General features: G+C 51.5%; 1 protein-coding gene across 3 annotated transcripts in view; it reads left to right on the forward strand.

The window, feature by feature from the left end:
* LOC142245819 (rac GTPase-activating protein 1-like) overlaps positions 1 to 17,313 on the forward strand; it is a 126,465-nt gene extending 109,152 nt beyond the window's left edge. For all 3 annotated transcript variants that reach the window (XM_075318788.1, XM_075318789.1, XM_075318790.1), the window contains exons 14-17: positions 12,799 to 12,931; positions 13,008 to 13,107; positions 14,702 to 14,786; positions 17,091 to 17,313. In XM_075318788.1, the coding sequence (XP_075174903.1) occupies positions 12,799 to 12,931; positions 13,008 to 13,107; positions 14,702 to 14,786; positions 17,091 to 17,160 (388 nt within the window). In that variant the 3' untranslated portion in view covers positions 17,161 to 17,313. The remainder of the gene's footprint in view (positions 1 to 12,798; positions 12,932 to 13,007; positions 13,108 to 14,701; positions 14,787 to 17,090) is intronic.
* Positions 17,314 to 20,965: the final 3,652 nt, after the last annotated feature.

Below are 20,965 nucleotides of genomic sequence, written 5' to 3' on the forward strand. Positions count from 1 at the left end.
GACAGCCCCCCGGGTCTTCACCAAGGTCATGGCGGCGGTGGTAGCAGTCTTGCACTCTCAGGGACACTCGGTGATCCCTTACCTGGACGATCTACTTGTCAAGGCGCCCTCTCAAGAGGCATGCCAACTCAGTCTACATGCTACGCTGGAGACTCTACAGACGTTCGGATGGATCATCAACTTTCCAAAGTCGAATCTGTCACCGTCACAGTCGCTAACGTATCTTGGCATGGAGTTTCATACTCGAGCAGCGAGAGTGAAGCTTCCGCTGAGCAAGCAGCGGTCCCTACAGACAGGGGTGCAATCCCTCCTTCAAGGCCAGTCGCACCCCTTACGGCGCCTCATGCACTTCCTCGGGAAGATGGTGGCAGCCATGGAAGCAGTTCCCTTTGCGCAGTTTCATCTGCGTCCACTTCAATGGGACATTCTCCGCCAATGGGACGGGAAGTCAACGTCCCTGGACAGGAAAGTCTCTCTTTCCCAGACGGCCAAGGACTCTCTACAATGGTGGCTCCTTCCCACCTCATTGTCTCAGGGAAGATCCTTCCTGCCCCCATCCTGGGCAGTGGTCACGACAGATGCGAGTCTGTCAGGGTGGGGAGCAGTGTTTCTCCACCACAGGGCCCAGGGGACGTGGACTCCGCAGGAGTCCACCCTTCAGATCAATGTTCTGGAAATCAGGGCAGTGTATCTTGCCCTACTGGCCTTCCAACAGTGGCTGGAAGGAAAGCAGATCCGAATCCAGTCGGACAACTCCACAGCGGTGGCATACATCAACCACCAAGGAGGGACGCGCAGTCGGCAAGCATTCCAAGAAGTCCGGCGCATCCTAATGTGGGTGGAGGACACAGCCTCCACCATATCCGCGGTTCACATCCCAGGCGTAGAAAATTGGGAAGCAGACTTCCTCAGTCGCCAGGGCATGGACGCAGGGGAGTGGTCCCTTCACCCGGACGTGTTTCAGGAAATCTGTCGCCGATGGGGAGTGCCGGACGTCGATCTAATGGCGTCCCGGCACAACAACAAGGTCCCGGCATTCATGGCGAGGTCGCGCGATCAAAGAGCTCTGGCGGCAGACGCATTAGTTCAAGATTGGTCGCAGTTCCGGCTCCCATACGTCTTCCCACCTCTGGCACTCTTGCCCAGAGTGTTACGCAAGATCAGATCCGATTGCAGCCGCGTCATACTCGTCGCCCCAGACTGGCCGAGGAGGTCGTGGTATCCGGATCTGTGGCATCTCACGGTCGGTCGACCGTGGTCACTGCCAGACCGACCAGACTTACTGTCCCAAGGGCCGTTTTTCCATCAGAATTCTGCGGCCCTGAACCTGACTGTGTGGCCATTGAGTCCTGGATCCTAGCGTCCGCAGGATTATCTCAAGGAGTCGTAGCCACAATGAGACAAGCTAGGAAGTCAACGTCTGCTAAGATCTACCACAGAACGTGGAAGATTTTCTTATCCTGGTGCTCTGCACAGAGAGTATCCCCTTGGCTATTTGCATTGCCCAAATTTCTTTCCTTCCTGCAATCGGGGTTGGAAAAGGGCTTGTCGCTCAGCTCCCTTAAAGGGCAAGTCTCGGCACTATCCGTGTTTTTTCAGAAGCGTCTAGCACGTCTTCCTAAGGTGCGCACGTTCCTGCAGGGGGTCTGTCATATTGTGCCCCCGTACAGGCGGCCGTTAGATCCATGGGATCTGAACAGGGTACTAGTTGCTCTCCAGAAGCCGCCTTTCGAGCCTCTGAAGGAAGTTTCCTTTTGTCGCCTGTCACAGAAAGTGGCGTTTCTTGTTGCGATCACATCGCTTCGGCGAGTGTCGGAGCTGGCAGCTCTGTCATCCAAGGCTCCCTTCCTGGTGTTCCACCAGGACAAGGTAGTGCTGCGCCCCATTCCGGAGTTTCTCCCTAAGGTCGTATCCTCGTTTCATCTTAATCAGGATATATCCTTGCCTTCCTTTTGTCCTCATCCGGTTCACCGGTATGAAAAGGACTTACGTTTGCTAGATCTGGTGAGAGCACTCAGAATCTACATTTCCCGCACGGCGCCCATGCGCCGTTCCGATGCACTTTTTGTCCTTGTCGCTGGTTCGCGCAAGGGGTTGCAGGCTTCTAAAGCCACCCTGGCTCGATGGATCAAAGAACCAATTCTAGAGGCCTACCGTTCTGCGGGGCTTCCGGTTCCTTCAGGGCTAAAAGCCCACTCAACCAGAGCCGTGGGTGCGTCCTGGGCATTACGACACCAGGCTTCGGCTCAACAAGTGTGTCAGGCAGCTACCTGGTCGAGTCTGCACACTTTCACCAAGCATTATCAGGTGCATACCTATGCTTCGGCGGATGCCAGCTTAGGTAGAAGAGTCCTGCAGGCGGCAGTGACACCCCCGTAGGGGAGGGCTGTTTTGCAGCTCTAACATGAGGTATCTCTTTACCCACCCAGGGACAGCTTTTGGACGTCCCAATCGTCTGGGTCTCCCAATAGAGCGCTGAAGAAGAAGGGAATTTTGTTACTTACCGTAAATTCCTTTTCTTCTAGCTCTTATTGGGAGACCCAGCACCCGCCCTGTTGTCCTTCGGGATTTTTTTGTTGTTTGCGGGTACACATGTTGTTCATGTTGAACGGTTTTTCAGTTCTCCGACGTTATTCGGAGTTAATTTGTTTAAACCAGTTATTGGCTTCCTCCTTCTTGCTTTGGCACTAAAACTGGAGAACCCGTGATACCACGGGGGGGGGTATAGCCAGAAGGGGAGGGGCCTTGCACTTTTTAGTGTAGTGCTTTGTGTGGCCTCCGGAGGGCAGTAGCTATACCCCAATCGTCTGGGTCTCCCAATAAGAGCTAGAAGAAAAGGAATTTACGGTAAGTAACAAAATTCCCTTCTTCGATGCTGTTTTTACTGCATATGATACTGTTCCACGGCACTGAACCCCATTGTGTGCAATGCTCCCCTGGAGCACTTGGTCAGCTGGGGTCTCTACTAGACGTGGCCAAAGGAACCACCTGTCAACCCTGTCCAAGGACAGGGATGGAGTTGCAATGGGATAGAGACTTGCAGTCCGGACAGGCCATGGGCAATCTGGATCATTGCTCCCTGGCCACCCTCATTGGGAATAAAATCGGTGCTCCGGGGGGGGTCCCAGGAGGCTCTCTGTATGATAAGGCAGACGTAGCTGATCAGGACTTTGATCCTGACAACGCTCTCAATCCGGATACACCGGATGGTGACGCCATAAGGAATGATCCTATAGCGTCCATCAATGGAATGTTGGATCTTTCTCCCTCAGCTCCCCCAGCGGAGGAGTCAGCTTCACAGCAGGAGAAGTCCCATTTCAGTAGCTCAAACGTAGATTGAGTATTTTTCTGGCCACGCTGACTTCAGAGAAGCAGTCCAGGAACACCACGCTTACCAGATAAGCGTTTTCTCCAAACGTATTAAGGATACACGTTATCCTTTTCCCCCTGACGTGGTCAAGCGTGGGACCCAGGGTCCAAAGGTGGATTCTCCAATCTCCAGGCTTGCGGCTAGAGCTATAGTTGCAGTGGAGATGGGACTTCACTTAAAGATGCCAGACAGATGGACTCTGGTTGAAATCTGTCTATGAGGCTATCGGCGTGTCGGTTGCTCCGGCATTTACAGCCGTATGGGCACCCTAAGCTTTTCAGCTGTTCTTGCACAGCTGGTCTTGAGCATATGTACATTTGTGCCGCAGGGGCGTCCGTAACCTCGCAATGTCTGCATTGCGACTTACCCTATTAATGCTGTCCTGGAAGGACAGTCGAGGTTTCGGTCCTTCCCAAGCTCGGGCAGGTCCCAATTGTCCTCGTCCAAAAGAGCTGAAAAGCCTCAGAGGGGCTCAGTTTCCGGGGGCTCAATCACGCCCAAGGAAGGCAGCCGGAGGAACCGCTACCAAGGCGGTCTCCTCATGACTCTCAGCTCTCTCATCTCTCCGCATCCGCGGTTGATGGCAGACTCGCTCGCCTTTGCGACATTTAGCTGCCACAGGTCACAGACCGGTGGGTGAGGGACATTGTGCCCACGTGCACAGGACAGGGTTCTGTTCTCGTCCTCCGACTCGATTCTTCAGAACGTCCCCACCGAGCCGATGCTCTTCTGCAGGCAGAAGGAGTGGTAATCCCTGTTCCTCTTCAGGAACAAGACACGGTTTTCCTCCAATCTGGTTGTGGTGCCAAAAAAGGATGGCTCTTTCCGTTCCGTTCTGGACCTAAAACTGCTCAACAAGCACGTGGAGGCCAGGCGGTTCCGGATGAAACCCTCCGCTCCGTCATTGCCTCAATGTCTCAAGGATATTTCCTAGCATCAATAGACATCAAAGATGCTTATCTCCACGTGCCGATTGCTACAGAGCACCAATGTTTTCTACGTTTCGTGATGGGAGACGACCATCTTCAGTTCGTAGCTCTGCCATTTGGTCTGGCGACAGCCCCACGGGTGTTCACCAAGGTCATGGCGGCAGTGGTAGCAGTCTTGCTCTCACAGGGAGTGATCCCTTACTTGGACGATCTACTTGTCAAGGCACCCTCTCAAGAGGCATGCCAACTCAGCCTAAATGTTGCGCTGGAGACTCTCCAGACGTTCGGGTGGATCATCGACTTCTCAAAGTCAAACCTGTCACCGACCCAATCACTAACGTATCTTGGCATGGTGTTTCATACCCTCTCAGCGCTAGTGAAGCTTCCGCTGGACAAGCAGCGGTCACTACAGACTGGGGTGCAGACTCTCCGTCAAGGTCAGTCGCACTCCTTAAGGCGCCTCATGCACTTCCTCGGGAAGTTGGTGGCGGCAATGGAGGCGGTTCCGTTTGCGCAGTTTCATCTGCGTCCTCCTATTGGGACATTCTCCGCCAATGGGACGGGAAGTCAACATCCCTGAACAGGAAAGTATCCTTTTCACAGAAGGACTCTCTGCAATGGTGGCTTCTTCCCACCTCATTATCACAGGGAAGATCCTTCCTACCACCGTCTTGGGCGGTAGTCACGACAGACGCGAGTCTGTCAGGGTGGGGAGCAGTTTTTCTCCACCACAGGGCTCAGGGTACGTGGACTCAGCAGGAGTCCACCCTTCAGATCCATGTTCTGGAAATCAGAGCAGGGTATCTTGCCCTACTAGCCTTCCAGCAGTGGCTGGAAGGAAAGCAGATCCGACTTCAGTCGGACAACTCCACAGCGGTGGCATACATCAATCTCCAAGGAGGGACACGCAGTCGGCAAGCCTTCCAGGAAGTCCGGCGGATTCTGATGTGGGTGGAAGCCACGGCCTCCACCGTATCCGCAGTTCACATCCCCGGCGTAGAAAACTGGGAAGCAGACTTCCTCAGCCGCCAGGGCATGGACGCAGGGGAATGGTCCCTTCACCCGGACGTGTTTCAGGATATCTGTAGCCGCTGGGGAAGGCCGGACGTCGACCTAATGGCGTCCAGGCACAACAACAAGGTCCCAACCTTCATAGCACGGTCTCGCGATCACAGAGCTCTGGCGGCAGACGCCTTAGTGCAAGATTGGTCGCCGTTCCGGCTCCCTTATGTGTTTCCACCTCTGGCACTCTTGCCCAGAGTGCTACGCAAGATCAGATCCGACTGCAGCCGCGTCATACTCGTCGCCCCAGACTGGCCAAGGAGGGCGTGGTATCCGGATCTGTGGCATCTCACGGTCGGCCAACCGTCGGCACTACCAGACCGACCAGACTTACTGTCCCAAGGGCCGTTTTTCCATCGGAATTCTGCGGCCTTGAACCTGACTGTGTGGCCATTGAGTCCTGGATCCTAGGGTCTTCAGGATTATCCCAAGGGGTCGTTGCCACCATGAGACAGGCTAGGAAGCCCACGTCCGCTAAGATCTACCACAGAACGTGGAGCATATTCTTATCCTGGTGCTCTGCTCAGGGAGTGTCTCCCTGGCCTTTTGCATTGCCTACCTTTCTTTCTTTCCTGCAATCTGGGTTAGAAAAAGGTTTGTCGCTCGGCTCCCTTAAAGGGCAAGTCTCGGCGCTATCCGTCTTTTTTCAGAGGCGTTTGGCACGCCTTCCTAAGGTGCGCACGTTCCTGCAGGGGGTTTGTCATATCGTACCCCCGTACAAGCGGCCGTTAGATCCATGGGATCTGAGCAGGGTACTAGTTGCCCTCCAGAAGCCGCCCTTCGAGCCTCTGAGGGAGGTTTCACTTTCTAGACTATCACAGAAAGTGGCTTTTCTGGTAGCGATCACATCTCTTCGGAGAGTGTCTGAGCTAGCAGCGCTGTCATCCAAGGCTCCTTTCCTGGTCTTCCACCAGGACAAGGTAGTGCTGCGCCCCATTCAGGAGTTTCTCCCGAAGGTGGTATCCTCTTTTCATTTTAATCAGGATATCTCTCTGCCTTCTTTTTGTCCTCATGCAGTTCATCGGTATGAGAAGAATTTACATTTGTTAGATCTGGTGAGAGCACTCAGAATCTACATTTCCCGCACGGCGCCCCTGCGCCGCTCCGATGCACTCTTTGTCCTTGTCGCTGGTAAGCGCAAAGGGTCGCAGGCTTCCAAAGCCACCCTGGCTCGATGGATCAAAGAACCAATTCTTGAAGCCTACCGTTCTGCTGGGCTTCCGGTTCCATCAGGGCTGAAGGCCCATTCTACCAGAGCCGTGGGTGCGTCCTGGGCATTGCGACACCAGGCTACGGCTCAACAGGTGTGCCAGGCAGCTACCTGGTCGAGTCTGCACACTTTCACCAAACATTATCAGGTGCATACCTATGCTTCGGCGGACGCCAGCCTAGGTAGAAGAGTCCTGCAGGCGGCAGTTGCCTCCCCGTAGGGGAGGGCTGTCTTTGCAGCTCTAACAGGAGGTATTTCTTTACCCACCCAGGGACAGCTTTTGGACGTCCCAATCGTCTGGGTCTCCCAATGGAGCGCCGAAGAAGAAGGGAATTTTGTTACTTACCGTAAATTCCTTTTCTTCTAGCTCCTATTGGGAGACCCAGCACCCGCCCTGTTGTCCTTCGGGATTTTTGGGTTTTTTCGGGTACACATGTTGTTCATGTTGAACGGTTTTTCAGTTCTCCGATGTTACTCGGAGTGAATTTGTTTAACCAAGTTATTGGCTTTCCTCCTTCTTGCTTTTGCACTAAAACTGGTGAGCCAGTGATCCCACTGGGGGTGTATAGCCAGAAGGGGAGGGGCCTTACACTTTTTAGTGTAATGCTTTGTGTGGCCTCCGGAGGCAGTAGCTATACACCCAATCGTCTGGGTCTCCCAATAGGAGCTAGAAGAAAAGGAATTTACGGTAAGTAACAAAATTCCCTTCTTTGTTACTTACCGTAAATTCCTTTTCTTCTAGCTCCTATTGGGAGACCCAGCACCCGCCCTGTTGTCCTTCGGGATTGTTGGTTGTTTTTCGGGTACACATGTTGTTCATGTTGAATGGTTTTCAGTTCTCCGACGTTACTTCGGAGTGAATTTGTTTAAACCAGTTATTGGCTTTCCTCCTTCTTGCTTTTGCACTAAAACTGGTGAGCCAGTGATCCCACTGGGGGTGTATAGCCAGAAGGGGAGGGGCCTTACACTTTTTGGTGTAATTGCTTTGTGTGGCCTCCGGAGGCAGTGCTATACACCCAATCGTCTGGGTCTCCCAATAGGAGCTAGAAGAAAAGGAATTTACGGTAAGTAACAAAATTCCCTTCTTTTCATCAAGACAAGGGGGTTCTCCGTCCGACTCCGGACTTTCTCCCTAAGGTGGTTTCTCCTTTCCACCTTAACCAGGACATTACCCTACCTTCCTTTTGTCCAACTCCTGTTCATCGCTTTGAAAAAGCGTTGCATACTCTGGATCTGGTGCGGGCGCTCCGGATCTATGTGTCTCGCACCGCTGCTCTTAGGCGGTGCACCATTCTCTTTTTGTGCTAACCACAGGTCGGCGCAAGGGCCTCTCTGCTTCTAAGCCGACCTTAGCCCGTTGGATTAGATCGACCATTTCAGAGGCCTACCAGAGTACTCAGGTGCCCCCCCCGCCGGGGATCAAGGCACACTCGACCAGAGCTGTCTGTGCCTCTTGGGCTTTTAGGCACCAGGCTACGGCTCAGCAGGTCTGTCAGGCTGCCACTTGGACTAGCCTGCATACCTTTTCAAAGCACTACCAAGTGCTTGGGCAGACGCATCCTTCAGGCGGCTGTCGCCCATTTGTGAAGTTAGGCTCCGCCTACTTCTTAGTTTTTCTGTTTATTCCCACCCATGGACTGCTTTGAGACGTCCCATGGTCTGGGTCTCCCATAGGAACGATAAAGAAAAAGAGAATTTTGTTACTTACCGTAAATTCTTTTTCTTGTAGATCCGTATTGGGAGACCCAGCTCCCTCCCTGTTGCCTGTTGGCACTTTCTTGTTCCGTGTGTTTTCACCGGCTGTTGTCGTGGGCAGAGTCTCCGGTTGTTCCGGTTCTTGCTCTGTTTTTACTTGTGGGTGGCTATTCTCCTTCAGCTTTTGCACTAAACTGGCTAGATCTGGTTCTCCAGGGGGTGTATAAGCTCAGAGGGAGGAGCTACACTTTTTAGGTAGTACTTTGTGTGTCCTCCGGAGGCAGAAGCTATACACCCAATGTCTGGGTCTCCCAATACGGAACTATAAGAAAAAGAATTTACGGTAAGTAAACAAAATTCTCTTTTTTTTAACCCTTTAATTTTCAATGGGGCGAATGGGGGGGGGTGATTTGAACTTTTAGGGGTTTTTTTTGTTTTTTTTTTTAAATTTTTTAAAACTTTTTTTACTTTACTAGTCCCCCCTAGGGGGTCATTGCGATCAGCAAACCGATCGCTCTGCACAATCTGCTGATCACAGCTATACAGCTCTAAACAGCAGATACGCTCTCTCTTTTGCTGTGCTGCTGGCACAGCGAAAGTGAAAGCAATTCATGTGTAGTACAGGAGTCATCACATGACCCTGTGCTACCATGACAACTATCGGAAGTCATGTGATTGCGTCACGTGACTTCCGGTACTGGGCGGTAAGTAAAAGTTTACCGCGATCGCGCTTATAATGGCGCTGTCACATATTGACAGCGCCATTTAAGGGGTTAAACGGCACGAGCAGATAACGATTCTGCTCGTGCCTAGCAGGCACACATCTCAGCTGTGAAAATCAGCTGAGATGTGCGCCGATCGCGGCATGCTGCCGCCGGCAGACCGCGGGCAGTAACATTATGACCGCTAGGACGTAATTTTACGGCCCGCGGTCGTTAAGGGGTTAAACTTACCCCCAACCGTGTCTCCTCGAGAATGACACCCCCTGAAAATAAGACCTAGTGCTTTTTGCAGGGCAAAAAAAATATATATAAGACCGTGTCTTATTTCCGGGGAAACAGGGTATGTTCATATTCTACCACCACGTTTTTCTGACGCAAATGTAAAATTACCTGTGATTTAATCAAAGCCAATTCCATTCGGAAACTGCAGTGAATTTCCATATCTGCAAAGTGGAAATCTGCTGCAGAAATCCAAAGGTTAACTTGGTATTTCTGCTGCCGACTTCAGCTGCAAATATTCCTACGGAAAAAATCCATGTAAAAGTTTCGTGATGGAATTGTCCTGCTGCTTGAAACAGAAATAGTGTTCCCAATTGATACAGGCAACTAGTTGTGCATAGCCTTAAAATTGCTATTGTGGTGCCTAAATGCAAAGTTTAGCCATTTTTTTAAATAATATTCATTAAAAGCATTCTACAGATAAGGTTTAAAGCAAATGAAGAAGAATTAAGTTCAGGTTAGAAACTGTGCTGATACATGAAAGCAAGTAAAGACAGCAGCACCCTGGAAGCACACAGTTTACATCCAGCCTATATTACTGGGAGAAACACACAGAGCTCACATCTAGCCTATATTACTGGGAGAGACACAGACCTCACATCCAGCCAATATTACTGGAGAGACACACCGAGCTCACATCCAGCCTATATTACTGGGAGAGACACACAGAGCTCACATCCAGCCTATATTACTGGGAGAAACACACAGAGCTCACATCCAGCCTATATTACTGGGAGAGACACACAGACCTCACATCCAGCCTATATTACTGGGAGAGACACAGACCACACATCCAGCCTATATTACTGGGAGAGACACACAGAGCTCACATCCAGCCTATATTACTGGGAGAGACACACAGCTCACATCCAGCCTATATTACTGGGAGAGACACACAGACCTCACATCCAGCCTATATTACTGGGAGAGACACACAGAGCTTCCATCCAGTCTATATTACTGGGAGAGACACACACAGCTCACATCCAGGCTATATTACTGGGAGAGACACACCGAGCTCACATCCAGCCTATATTACTGGGAGAGACACACAGAGCTCACATCCAGCCTATATTACTGGGAGAGACACACAGACCTCACATCCAGCCTATATTACTGGGAGAGACATACAGACCTCACATCCAGCCTATATTACTGGGAGAGACACATAGAGCTCACATCCAGCCTATATTACTGGGAGAGACACACAGACCTCACATCCAGCCTATATTACTGGGAGAGACACACAGAGCTCACATCCAGCCTATATTACTGGGAGAGACTCAGAGCTCACATCCAGCCTATATTACTGGGAGAGACACACGGAGCTCACATCCAGCCTATATTACTGGGAGAGACACACGGAGCTCACATCCAGCCTATATTACTGGGAGAGACACAGAGAGCTCACATCCAGCCTATATTACTGGGAGAGACACACAGACCTCACATCCAGCCTATATTACTGGGAGAGACACACAGACTTCACATCCAGCCTATATTACTGGGAGAGACACACAGACTTCACTTCCAGCCTATATTACTGGGAGAGACACTCAGATCTCACATCCAGCCTATATTACTGGGAGAGACACACAGACCTCACATCCAGCCTATATTACTGGGAGAGACACACAGACTTCACATCCAGCCTATATTACTGGGAGAGACACACGGAGCTCACATCTAGCCTATATTACTGGGAGAGACAGACCTCACATCCAGCCAATATTACTGGAGAGACACACCGAGCTCACATCCAGCCTATATTACTGGGAGAGACACAGAGAGCTCACATCCAGCCTATATTACTGGGAGAGACACACAGAGCTCACATCCAGCCTATATTACTGGGAGAGACACAGACCTCACATCTAGCCTATATTACTGGGAGAGACACAGACCTCACATCCAGCCTATATTACTGGAGAGACACACAGAGCTCACATCCAGCCTATATTACTGGGAGAGACACACAGACCTCACATCCAGCCTATATTACTGGAAGAGACACACAGACTTCACATCCAGCCTATATTACTTGGAGAGACACACAGACTTCACATCCAGCCTATATTACTGGGAGAGACACACAGACCTCACATCCAGCCAATATTACTGGAGAGACACACAGAGCTCACATCCAGCCTATATTTACTGGGAGAGACACACAGACCTCACATCCAGCCTATATTACTGGGAGAGACACACAGAGCTCACATCCAGCCTATATTACTGGGAGAGACACACAGAGCTCACATCCAGCCTATATTACTGGAGAGACACACAGAGCTCACATCCAGCCTATATTACTGGGAGAGATACAGACCTCACATCCAGCTTATATTACTGGGAGAGATACACAGACCTCACATCCAGCTTATATTACTGGGAGAGATACACAGACCTCACATCCAGCTTATATTACTGGGAGAGACACACAGAGCTCACATCCAGCCTATATTACTGGGAGAGACACACAGACCTCACATCCAGCCTATATTACTGGGAGAGACACACAGACCTCACATCCAGCCTATATTACTGGGAGAGATACACAGAGCTCACATCCAGCCTATATTACTGGGAGAGATACACACAGAGCTCACATCCAGCCTATATTACTGGAGAGACACACAGACCTCACATCCAGCCTATATTACTGGGAGACACACAGACCTCACATCCAGCCTATATTACTGGGAGAGATACACAGAGCTCACATCCAGCCTATATTACTGGGAGAGATACACACAGAGCTCACATCCAGCCTATATTACTGGGAGAGATACACAGAGCTCACATCCAGCCTATATTACTGGGAGAGACACACAGACCTCACATCCAGCCTATATTACTGGGAGACACACAGAGCTCACATCCAGCCTATATTACTGGGAGAGACACACAGAGCTCACATCCAGCCTATATTACTGGGAGAGATACACACAGAGCTCACATCCAGCCTATATTACTGGGAGAGACACACAGAGCTCACATCCAGCCTATATTACTGGGAGAGACACACAGACCTCACATCCAGGCTATATTACTGTGAGAGCCCGCACCTCTCTTCTAAAGCAAGGAAAAATTGTAAATTGCTACAAAGCAATGAATGCCGTGTCAGGACTTGGCGGTGTTGGATTTGCCGGATGTCACCAATTATCACTTGGGTCTGTCTTAAATGATGGATGTAAAAATAGTTTTCAAATCTTTCCTGTGGCTTCAGTAAACAGCTGACATGTTGGAAGTTGTGATTCAGAAATCCATCAATGACTGAAAGGAATAGGCAGAAGCGCTCAGTTGATCGCTTAGCACCTTCTTCCATAATTTGCTGATCCTCAGGGGCGGAGTTACCAGAGCAGAGGATCCATAGGAAGTATACCGTCCATACCTCTCTGCTTCAGTTCTCAAGGATTAACCAAAAGTAGGCGCAGCACTCAGCGGAGCACGTCTTCCCCTTTATTTCAGCGATTGTTTGGGGGTCTCCACTTATTAAGACTTCTGACCCTCCTTCATGTGTCCCCACAGGGTGATGCGGAGTCCTGATTGTCAGATGGACAAGATGAACTTGTCTCGAGTGTTCGGTCCAACGATCGTCGGTCATTCAGTGCCAGACCCCAGCCCTCTGGTGATCATGCAGGACACCCCCCGGCAGGCCAAGGTCAGTGATTCATGGAAGTGACAGAAGGTTGTGTCCTGCAGTAGTCACATCGCTGACCCCCGAGACTTCTCCGCAGGTGATGTCTCTGCTGCTCTCGCTGCCGTCCGGATTCTGGAACCAGTTCTTGTCCAATAACCAAGAAAATCAAAACTGTGATTCTGTGAGCACCGCACAAGGTGGGTCCGAATGCGAGGTCATGCACTTATATCATTCTGATGTGTTCTGGGAGGTGGGACCCAAAAATGTGGCCAAAATGAAGGGTCCTAATGCTCAGGATTTCCAGAGACTGAAAACCTACACGAGACAGTAGGATTGGCAAATATTATAGGCTGTAACTCAGGATCAGTAATGTATGTACACAGTGACTGCACCAGCAGAATAGTGAGTGCAGCTCTGGAGTATAATACAGGAGGTAACTCAGGATCAGTAATGTAATGTATGTACACAGTGACTGCACCAGCAGAATAGTGAGTGCAGCTCTGGGGTATAATACAGGATCAGTAATGTATGTACACAGTGACTGCACCAGCAGAATAGTGAGTGCAGCTCTGGAGTATAATACAGGAGGTAACTCAGGATCAGTAATGTAATGTGTGTGCACAGTGACTGCACCAGCAGAATAGTGAGTGCAGCTCTGGGGTATAATACAGGATCAGTAATGTATGTACACAGTGACTGCACCAGCAGAATAGTGAGTGCAGCTCTGGAGTATAATACAGGAGGTAACTCAGGATCAGTAATGTAATGTATGTACACAGTGACTGCACCAGCAGAATAGTGAGTGCAGCTCTGGGGTATAATACAGGATCAGTAATGTATGTACACAGTGACTGCACCAGCAGAATAGTGAGTGCAGCTCTGGAGTATAATACAGGAGGTAACTCAGGATCAGTAATGTAATGTATGTACACAGTGACTGCACCAGCAGAATAGTGAGTGCAGCTCTGGGGTATAATACAGGATCAGTAATGTATGTACACAGTGACTGCACCAGCAGAATAGTGAGTGCAGCTCTGGAGTATAATACAGGAGGTAACTCAGGATCAGTAATGTATGTGCACAGTGACTGCAGTTTTTGGAGATCATACCCATCTGTGGCTTGAGATGGACATGTATCATTTCTGGTGCGATGTCTGTGGTCAGTCTGTAATCTTGCCAGGGACGCTGAATGAGGCCATTAATGTAATTTGCGGTTTTCTTTTATTGATCAGGAATCTTATTCAATTAAAGGTATTGGTGAGACATATTAAATTAGGAGAAATAATGAAATTGCCGACATTTGTACAGATCAGTATGAAATCTTCCATACTGTGATTTGTATCATGACGTTGGTAGCGGTCGGGATGTATCTGCAGTATGGTGAGCGGTGTCCATCACTGAGGGAGCTGTGCCAAGTTGTGAAGATTGGAGCCTATGACCTCTGATCCTTTGGATGGGACTCGCTGCCCTGTAACATTATCACTGACCCCGTGTCCTGGGCTCCACTGTAAGCGCTGCTTGGATATGGCACCGTAAGCGCTGCTTGGATATGGCACCATTACAGCGCTGACAGATTCCCATAGGAATACCACAGAGTATGGCCCCAGTTTCACATTTTTAGATCCTTTCTGGACACAAATGATTTAGCATCTCAGTAGTTGTTGCCCCTATCGAGTGTCTCCAAGTTGTGCCTGGTGAAGGGTTCTGGGGTCCAAACATAGATTCCTGACTTTCCTGTGCTGTACAGGTCTGTTATGCCAGTGACCACAGTGTCTTCTCCAATCTCTACAGAGCGTCTCTTCCGTCCTCTCACCTCTCCGGAGATCACCAGCACCGTCGCTCATCCCCTGAAGCCCACAAGGCCCTCTCCTTACTTGTAAGTATCTCCTTCACTTACCCTTTAGTGACATTTATTCATCAGGTTAGTGAGGTCTATGGCTGAAGGGGAGAGTGCAGGGGCATATGGAAGAGTGCAGGGGGGGCAGGTGAGAGTGCGTGGGCATGTGGGAGAGTGCAGGGGGAGGGCAGGTGAGGGTGCGTGGGCATGTGGGAGAGTGCAGGGGGGGGCAGGTGGGAGTGCCGGGGCAAGGGGGAGAGTGCAGGGGGGGGCAGGTGGGAGTGCCGGGGCAAGGGGGAGAGTGCAGGGGGGGGCAGGTGAGAGTGCGTGGGCATGTGGGGGAGTGCAGGGGGGGGGCAGGTGAGTGCGTGGGCATGTGGAAGAGTGCAGGGGGGGGGGCAGGTGAGAGTGCGTGGGCATGTGGGAGAGTGCAGGGGGGGGCAGGTGGGAGTGCCGGGGCAAGGGGGAGAGTGCAGGGGGGGGCAGGTGAGAGTGCGTGGGCATGTGGGAGAGTGCCGGGGCAAGGGAGAGAGTGCAGGGGGGGGCAGGTGAGAGTGCGTGGGCATGTGGGGGAGTGCAGGGGGGGGGCAGGTGAGTGCGTGGGCATGTGGAAGAGTGCAGGGGGGGGGCAGGTGAGAGTGCGTGGGCATGTGGGAGAGTGCAGGGGGGGGCAGGTGGGAGTGCCGGGGCAAGGGGGAGAGTGCAGGGGGGGGCAGGTGAGAGTGCGTGGGCATGTGGGAGAGTGCCGGGGCAAGGGAGAGAGTGCAGGGGGGGGCAGGTGAGAGTGCGTGGGCATGTGGGGGAGTGCGGGGGGGGGCAGGTGAGGGTGCGTGGGCATGTGGAAGTGTGGGGGGGGGGCAGGTGAGAGTGCGTGGGCATGTGGGAGAGTGCAGGTGGAGGGCAGGTGAGAGTGCATGGGCATGTGGGAGAGTGCAGGTGGAGGGCAGGTGAGAGTGCATGGGCATGTGGGAGAGTGCAGGTGGAGGGCAGGTGAGAGTGCGTGGGCATGTGGAAGAGTGTGTGTGGGGGGGGGGCAGGTGAGAGTGCGTGGGCATGTGGGAGAGTGCGGGGGGGCAGTGGGAGTGCCGGGGCAAGGGGGAGAGTGCAGGGGGGGCAGGTGAGAGTGCGTGGTCAATGTGGGAGAGTGCAGGGGGAGGGCAGGTGAGAGTGCGTGGGCATGTGGGAGAGTGCAGGGGGAGGGCAGGTGAGAGTGCGTGGGCATGTGGGAGAGTGCGGGGGGGGGCAGGTGAGTGCGTGGGCATGTGGAAGTGTGGGGGGGGGGCAGGTGAGAGTGCGTGGGCATGTGGGAGAGTGCAGGGGGGGGGGGCAGGTGAGAGTGCATGGGCATGTGGGAGAGTGCAGGTGGAGGGCAGGTGAGAGTGCGTGGGCATGTGGAAGAGTGTGTGTGGGGGGGGCAGGTGAGAGTGCGGGGGGGGGCAGTGGGAGTGCCGGGGCAAGGGGGAGAGTGCAGGGGGGGCAGGTGAGAGTGCGTGGGCAATGTGGGAGAGTGCAGGGGGAGGGCAGGTGAGAGTGCGTGGGCATGTGGGAGAGTGCGGGGGGGGGCAGGTGAGAGTGCGTGAGCAAGGGGAGAGTTGCGGGGGAGGGCAGGGGAGAGTGCCGGGGCAGGTGAGAGTGCCGGGGCAAGGGGGAGAGTGCAGGGGGGGGGAGGCAGGTGAGAGTGCCGGGGCAAGGGGGAGAGTGCAGGGGGGGGGGCAGGTGAGAGTGCCGGAGCAGACCACACAGGTAGGCTTCCTTAATTTCCAGTTTCAGATGCATTGAAACAATATTTGTGAAGTTGGACCTTCCCTGTGAGTATAACATGACTGTTGGGCCCTAGCACAATGCTCCGTGGCCTCTGTACAGGGGCGAGTAGTTCAGGCCCTTCCTTTCTATTTGTTTTGCACCTATTATCACTCTCCCTTGGCTCAATCAATAGAGAGGGGCACAGATTTTCAGACCTTGTATGCGTTCAGACCTTGTATGCGTTCAGACCTTGTATGCGTTCAGACCTTGTATGCGTTCAGACCTTGTATGCGTTCAGACCTTGTATGCGTTCAGACCTTGTATGCGTTCACACCTTGTATGCGTTCACACCTTGTATGCGTTCACACCTTGTATGCGTTCACACCTTGTATGCGTTCACACCTTGTATGCGTTCACACCTTGTATGCGTTCACACCTTGTATGCGTTCACACCTTGTATGCGTTCACACCTTGTATGCGTTCACACCTTGTATGCGTTCACACCTTGTATGCGTTAACACCTTGTATGCGTTCACACCTTGTATGCGTTCAGACCTTGTATGCGTTCAGCCCCGTGTCCTGTCTTCTCGTCACTCACAGAGCTGGATCTACAAGTAAAGGCGAGCTGCCGAAGAAGCCGGGAAGGTTCTTCACTTCTCCCAACGCCTGATGACGTGGTTACCGGATTTGTCACTTTTTCACTGTGCACGTATTCTGTTCCTTTACATTGTCACTTGTGTATGTCTGTCTGTGCTGACGACCCCCGACACGTGTTACTGCTGTGAATATTATATATATATATATTTATAGGAAATAAATTATAGAGGTGACGCTCGGTGTTTCTTCCTTTTCACTGTCAACAGTAGAACGATGGGTAGAATATTCTCCGCCATCGCTCTCCCTGTAGAAATGTTAGAGACTGGACGTGATTTCTTGCAGCGTCCTAAAGTGGAACTTAAGGCAACTGTTCAAAGAGAAGAAATCGATTTGTCTTTCTTAGATGTAAGAAGACGAAGGGTCCGTCCTTAAAATACGAATCAGAGAGAGCTTAGGAGTGAACTAGGAGCAGGGCGCGGGCTCAGGAGGTGAGCATGCACCATACCGGGCGTATGATGGCTGCTACTGGCAAAATATAATATATAATATATTTATTCATTTATATAGCGTTGTTAATTCCACAGCACTTTACATACATTGGCAACACTGTCCCCATTGGGGCTCACAATCTAGGTTCCCTATGAGTATGTTTTTTTTAGAGTGTGGGAGGAAACCGGAGAACCCGGAGGAAACCCACGCAAACACTGGGAGAACATACAAACTCCTTGCAGATGGTGTCCTTGGTGGGATTTGAACCCAGGACCCCAGCGCTGCAAGACTGCCGTGCTAACCACTGAGCCACCACAAGACTGCCGTGCTAACCACTGAGCCACCACAAGACTGCAGTGCTAACCACTGAGCCACCACAAGACTGCAGTGCTAACCACTGAGCCACCACAAGACTGCAGTGCTAACCACTGAGCCACCGTGCCACCCTGCCAAAATCTCCTAATGGCGACTTTTAAGGTACCAGGTCCGGTGACGCGCCGTTCCGTTCACCTCATTACACAACGGCAGAGTTCTCATGGGATGCCATGAGGACCAGCGTCTTACTGACGACCCCCATGTCAGTACTTCTGGAGATCAATAACAGCGTCCGCTCACACCGCTCAATGGACTTTAAATAAAACGTGATGGAGCTCAGAATTTCAACAGAAATCAAATTTTTTTTCTTTCATATTTTTACAAATTTCTGAATTTATTTCCCCCCCTCCCCCCACTAAAAAGAAAAATAATATATAAAATAAATTGCATAAGAATGGGGTAAATGCTGCGCTGCTGAAGCAAGGAACAATCCAGAGGACTCTTTTTTTTTTTTTTTTTTTTTTTTTCAGTGACTTTCTTCTTGTTTCAGCGGCGCAACTCCTTCTTATGCGATTTATCCAGGACCACGTGGGGTGTGACATGTGCATCTAGTGGTTGTGACCCCCCCCCCTTTAGTGTTGTTTTTCCTTGACTCCACACGGATAAGACCCTATTTTCACTCCTTTTGTCTTCCAGTTTATTTGTTAGCAAGTGCTGGCTTTTTTTGGTTTTTTCTTTTTTTTAAGGGGAGGGGTTCAACTGTCACTTGCACCCCCCCCCTCCCCCTCACCCCCCCCCATTGTCTAATTGCATTGTAAATTGAATTGTTTCATTCAAAACAACAACTGGCCTCACAAAAAAGCAACAATCCTAAAACTATTATATCGATGGAACAAAAAGTGGTGGTGGGATATGAAATAATAATAAAAAAAAAGTTTGCAGATTTAAAGCGGCTAGTAATGGATCCCATGAACGGGTGCCTTCCCCCCCCCCCCTCCCCTCTTCACCTATTGCCATTTAAACTTGACTGGTGCAGGATCCTAGGGGTCAGACCCCCACCGATTGGCAGAATATAGTGTTTCCGAATGTGGTGTAACCCTCTACATCTGTCACCCAGTCATGGCTTTCGTCCAGCCGGGTTTCCGTAGTCTCCACCACACATGGGTCCATGGCTGACATGAGTCTCCAACTCTGCAAACAAAATGAATGACTTCTTGCATTTGCCAGTAGACGTTTAATACTATTAACACATTTGTCACACCTTGCCTCTCGACTTTCCTTGTATATCCCTGCCCCCCCAAATATTCATTAACTTTAACTTTCACTGTCTCTATGTATTCTGTCTATCCCCTTTTTTTGCACAACTACCCACCCCCCCAGATCCCAGTTTAATAGCTCCTCCATCCGTGTTACCATTTTTCCCCCAGCACAGCTGCCCCCCTCCCCATTGAGGTGCAACCCGTCCCTACCATAGGGCCTGTAGCCGACAGAAGTTGGCTCAGTTCTCCATGAACCCGAACCCTTCCTTCCTGCACCAATTTCTAAGCCACGTATTTATCTCACTAAGCTCCCGCTGACTTTCTAATGACGCTCGTGGCACCGGTAGTATTTCTGAAAACACCACCTTGGAGGAGGTCCTGGACTTCAGCTTCTCTCCTAGTTCCCTGTAATCGTTTAAGGACCTTCCACCTCTCTCTAACTTTGTCATTAGTACCAATGTGCACCATTTGCCACCCAGCAATCTTGTCTATCCGATCCGCAATATGCCGAACCTGAGCACCCGGCAGATTACACACTGTTTGGCATTCATGGTCTTGGCAGCAGATAACCCTGTCTGTTTGCCTATTTATAGGGTCCCCCACTTGAATCTGTCTGGCCTTTGCTGCTCTCCTATCTTTTTTCCTTCTTACAGCAGCCATTTTCCCGGTTGCTAGCAGTAACGTCCCGCTGTAGTGATCCTAGTCCTGGGCCTGCATCACTGATATCAGCCAAACGGGCAGATTTACTAGGCTGTACCAGATCAGCACTAGGCTCCCTGACACGAACCTTCCCCCTTCTCCAGATCGCTGGCCTCATGCAGAGCTGCTCAGTGAGCTCTAAACTCTTCTCCAGGTTTGCAGTTCTCCTGAGTGTTGCATGTTTAGATCTATTTCCTGGGCTTCCAAATATATAAATATTGACAGAGTTGTTCAAGGCATGAATACATCCTGCAAGATGCACACCTGGTCCCTAGCATTGTTCATGGAGCACAGATTAAATGGGGATAAACCGTACGGATAAAAGCAGAAAATCCATGGAAAACACCAAACTGTGCTCTTGTGTTAGGTTTACTATGCCCTTATCTGCAGCCCCTCACTCTCTGCGCTGCAGCCCCTCACTCTCTGCGCTGCAGCCCCCCACACTCTGCGCTGCAGCCCCCCACACTCTGCGCTGCAGCCCCCCACACTCTGCGCTGCAGCCCCCCACACTCTGCGCTGCAGCCCCCCACACTCTGCGCTGCAGCCCCCCACACTCTGCGCTGCAGCCCCCCACACTCTGCGCTGCAGCCCCCCACACTCTGCGCTGCAGCCCCTCACACTCTGCGCTGCAGCCCCTCACACTCTGCGCTGCAGCCCCTCACACTCTGCGCTGCAGCCCCTCACACTCTGCGCTGCAGCCCCTCACACTCTGCGCTGCAGCCCCTCACACTCTGCGCTGCAGCCCCTCACTCTCTGCGCTGCAGCCCCTCACTCTCTGCGCTGCAGCCCCTCACTCTCTGCGCTGCAGCCCCTCACTCTCTGCGCTGCAGCCCCTCACTCTCTGCGCTGCAGCCCCTCACTCTCTGCGCTGCAGCCCCTCACTCTCTGCGCTGCAGCCCCTCACTCTCTGCGCTGCAGCCCCTCACGTAGGAGTCACTGAAACTTGTAGTTCTTATTCCAAACTTTTTCAAGGCCATCTCTTCTCTTCCGCTAGGTGTTATTCCTGTTTCTACACAAACCCTCCAAGGGTTTCTAGTCTATTATTTTTTTATTTTCAAAATAAAGGTTCGACCCATCCTAGATCAAGTTGCTGAACTCTTGTCTTTTTCATTTAAG

This window comes from Anomaloglossus baeobatrachus, chromosome 7, assembly GCF_048569485.1.
Source record: "Anomaloglossus baeobatrachus isolate aAnoBae1 chromosome 7, aAnoBae1.hap1, whole genome shotgun sequence".
NCBI classification, from domain to species: domain Eukaryota; kingdom Metazoa; phylum Chordata; class Amphibia; order Anura; family Aromobatidae; genus Anomaloglossus; species Anomaloglossus baeobatrachus.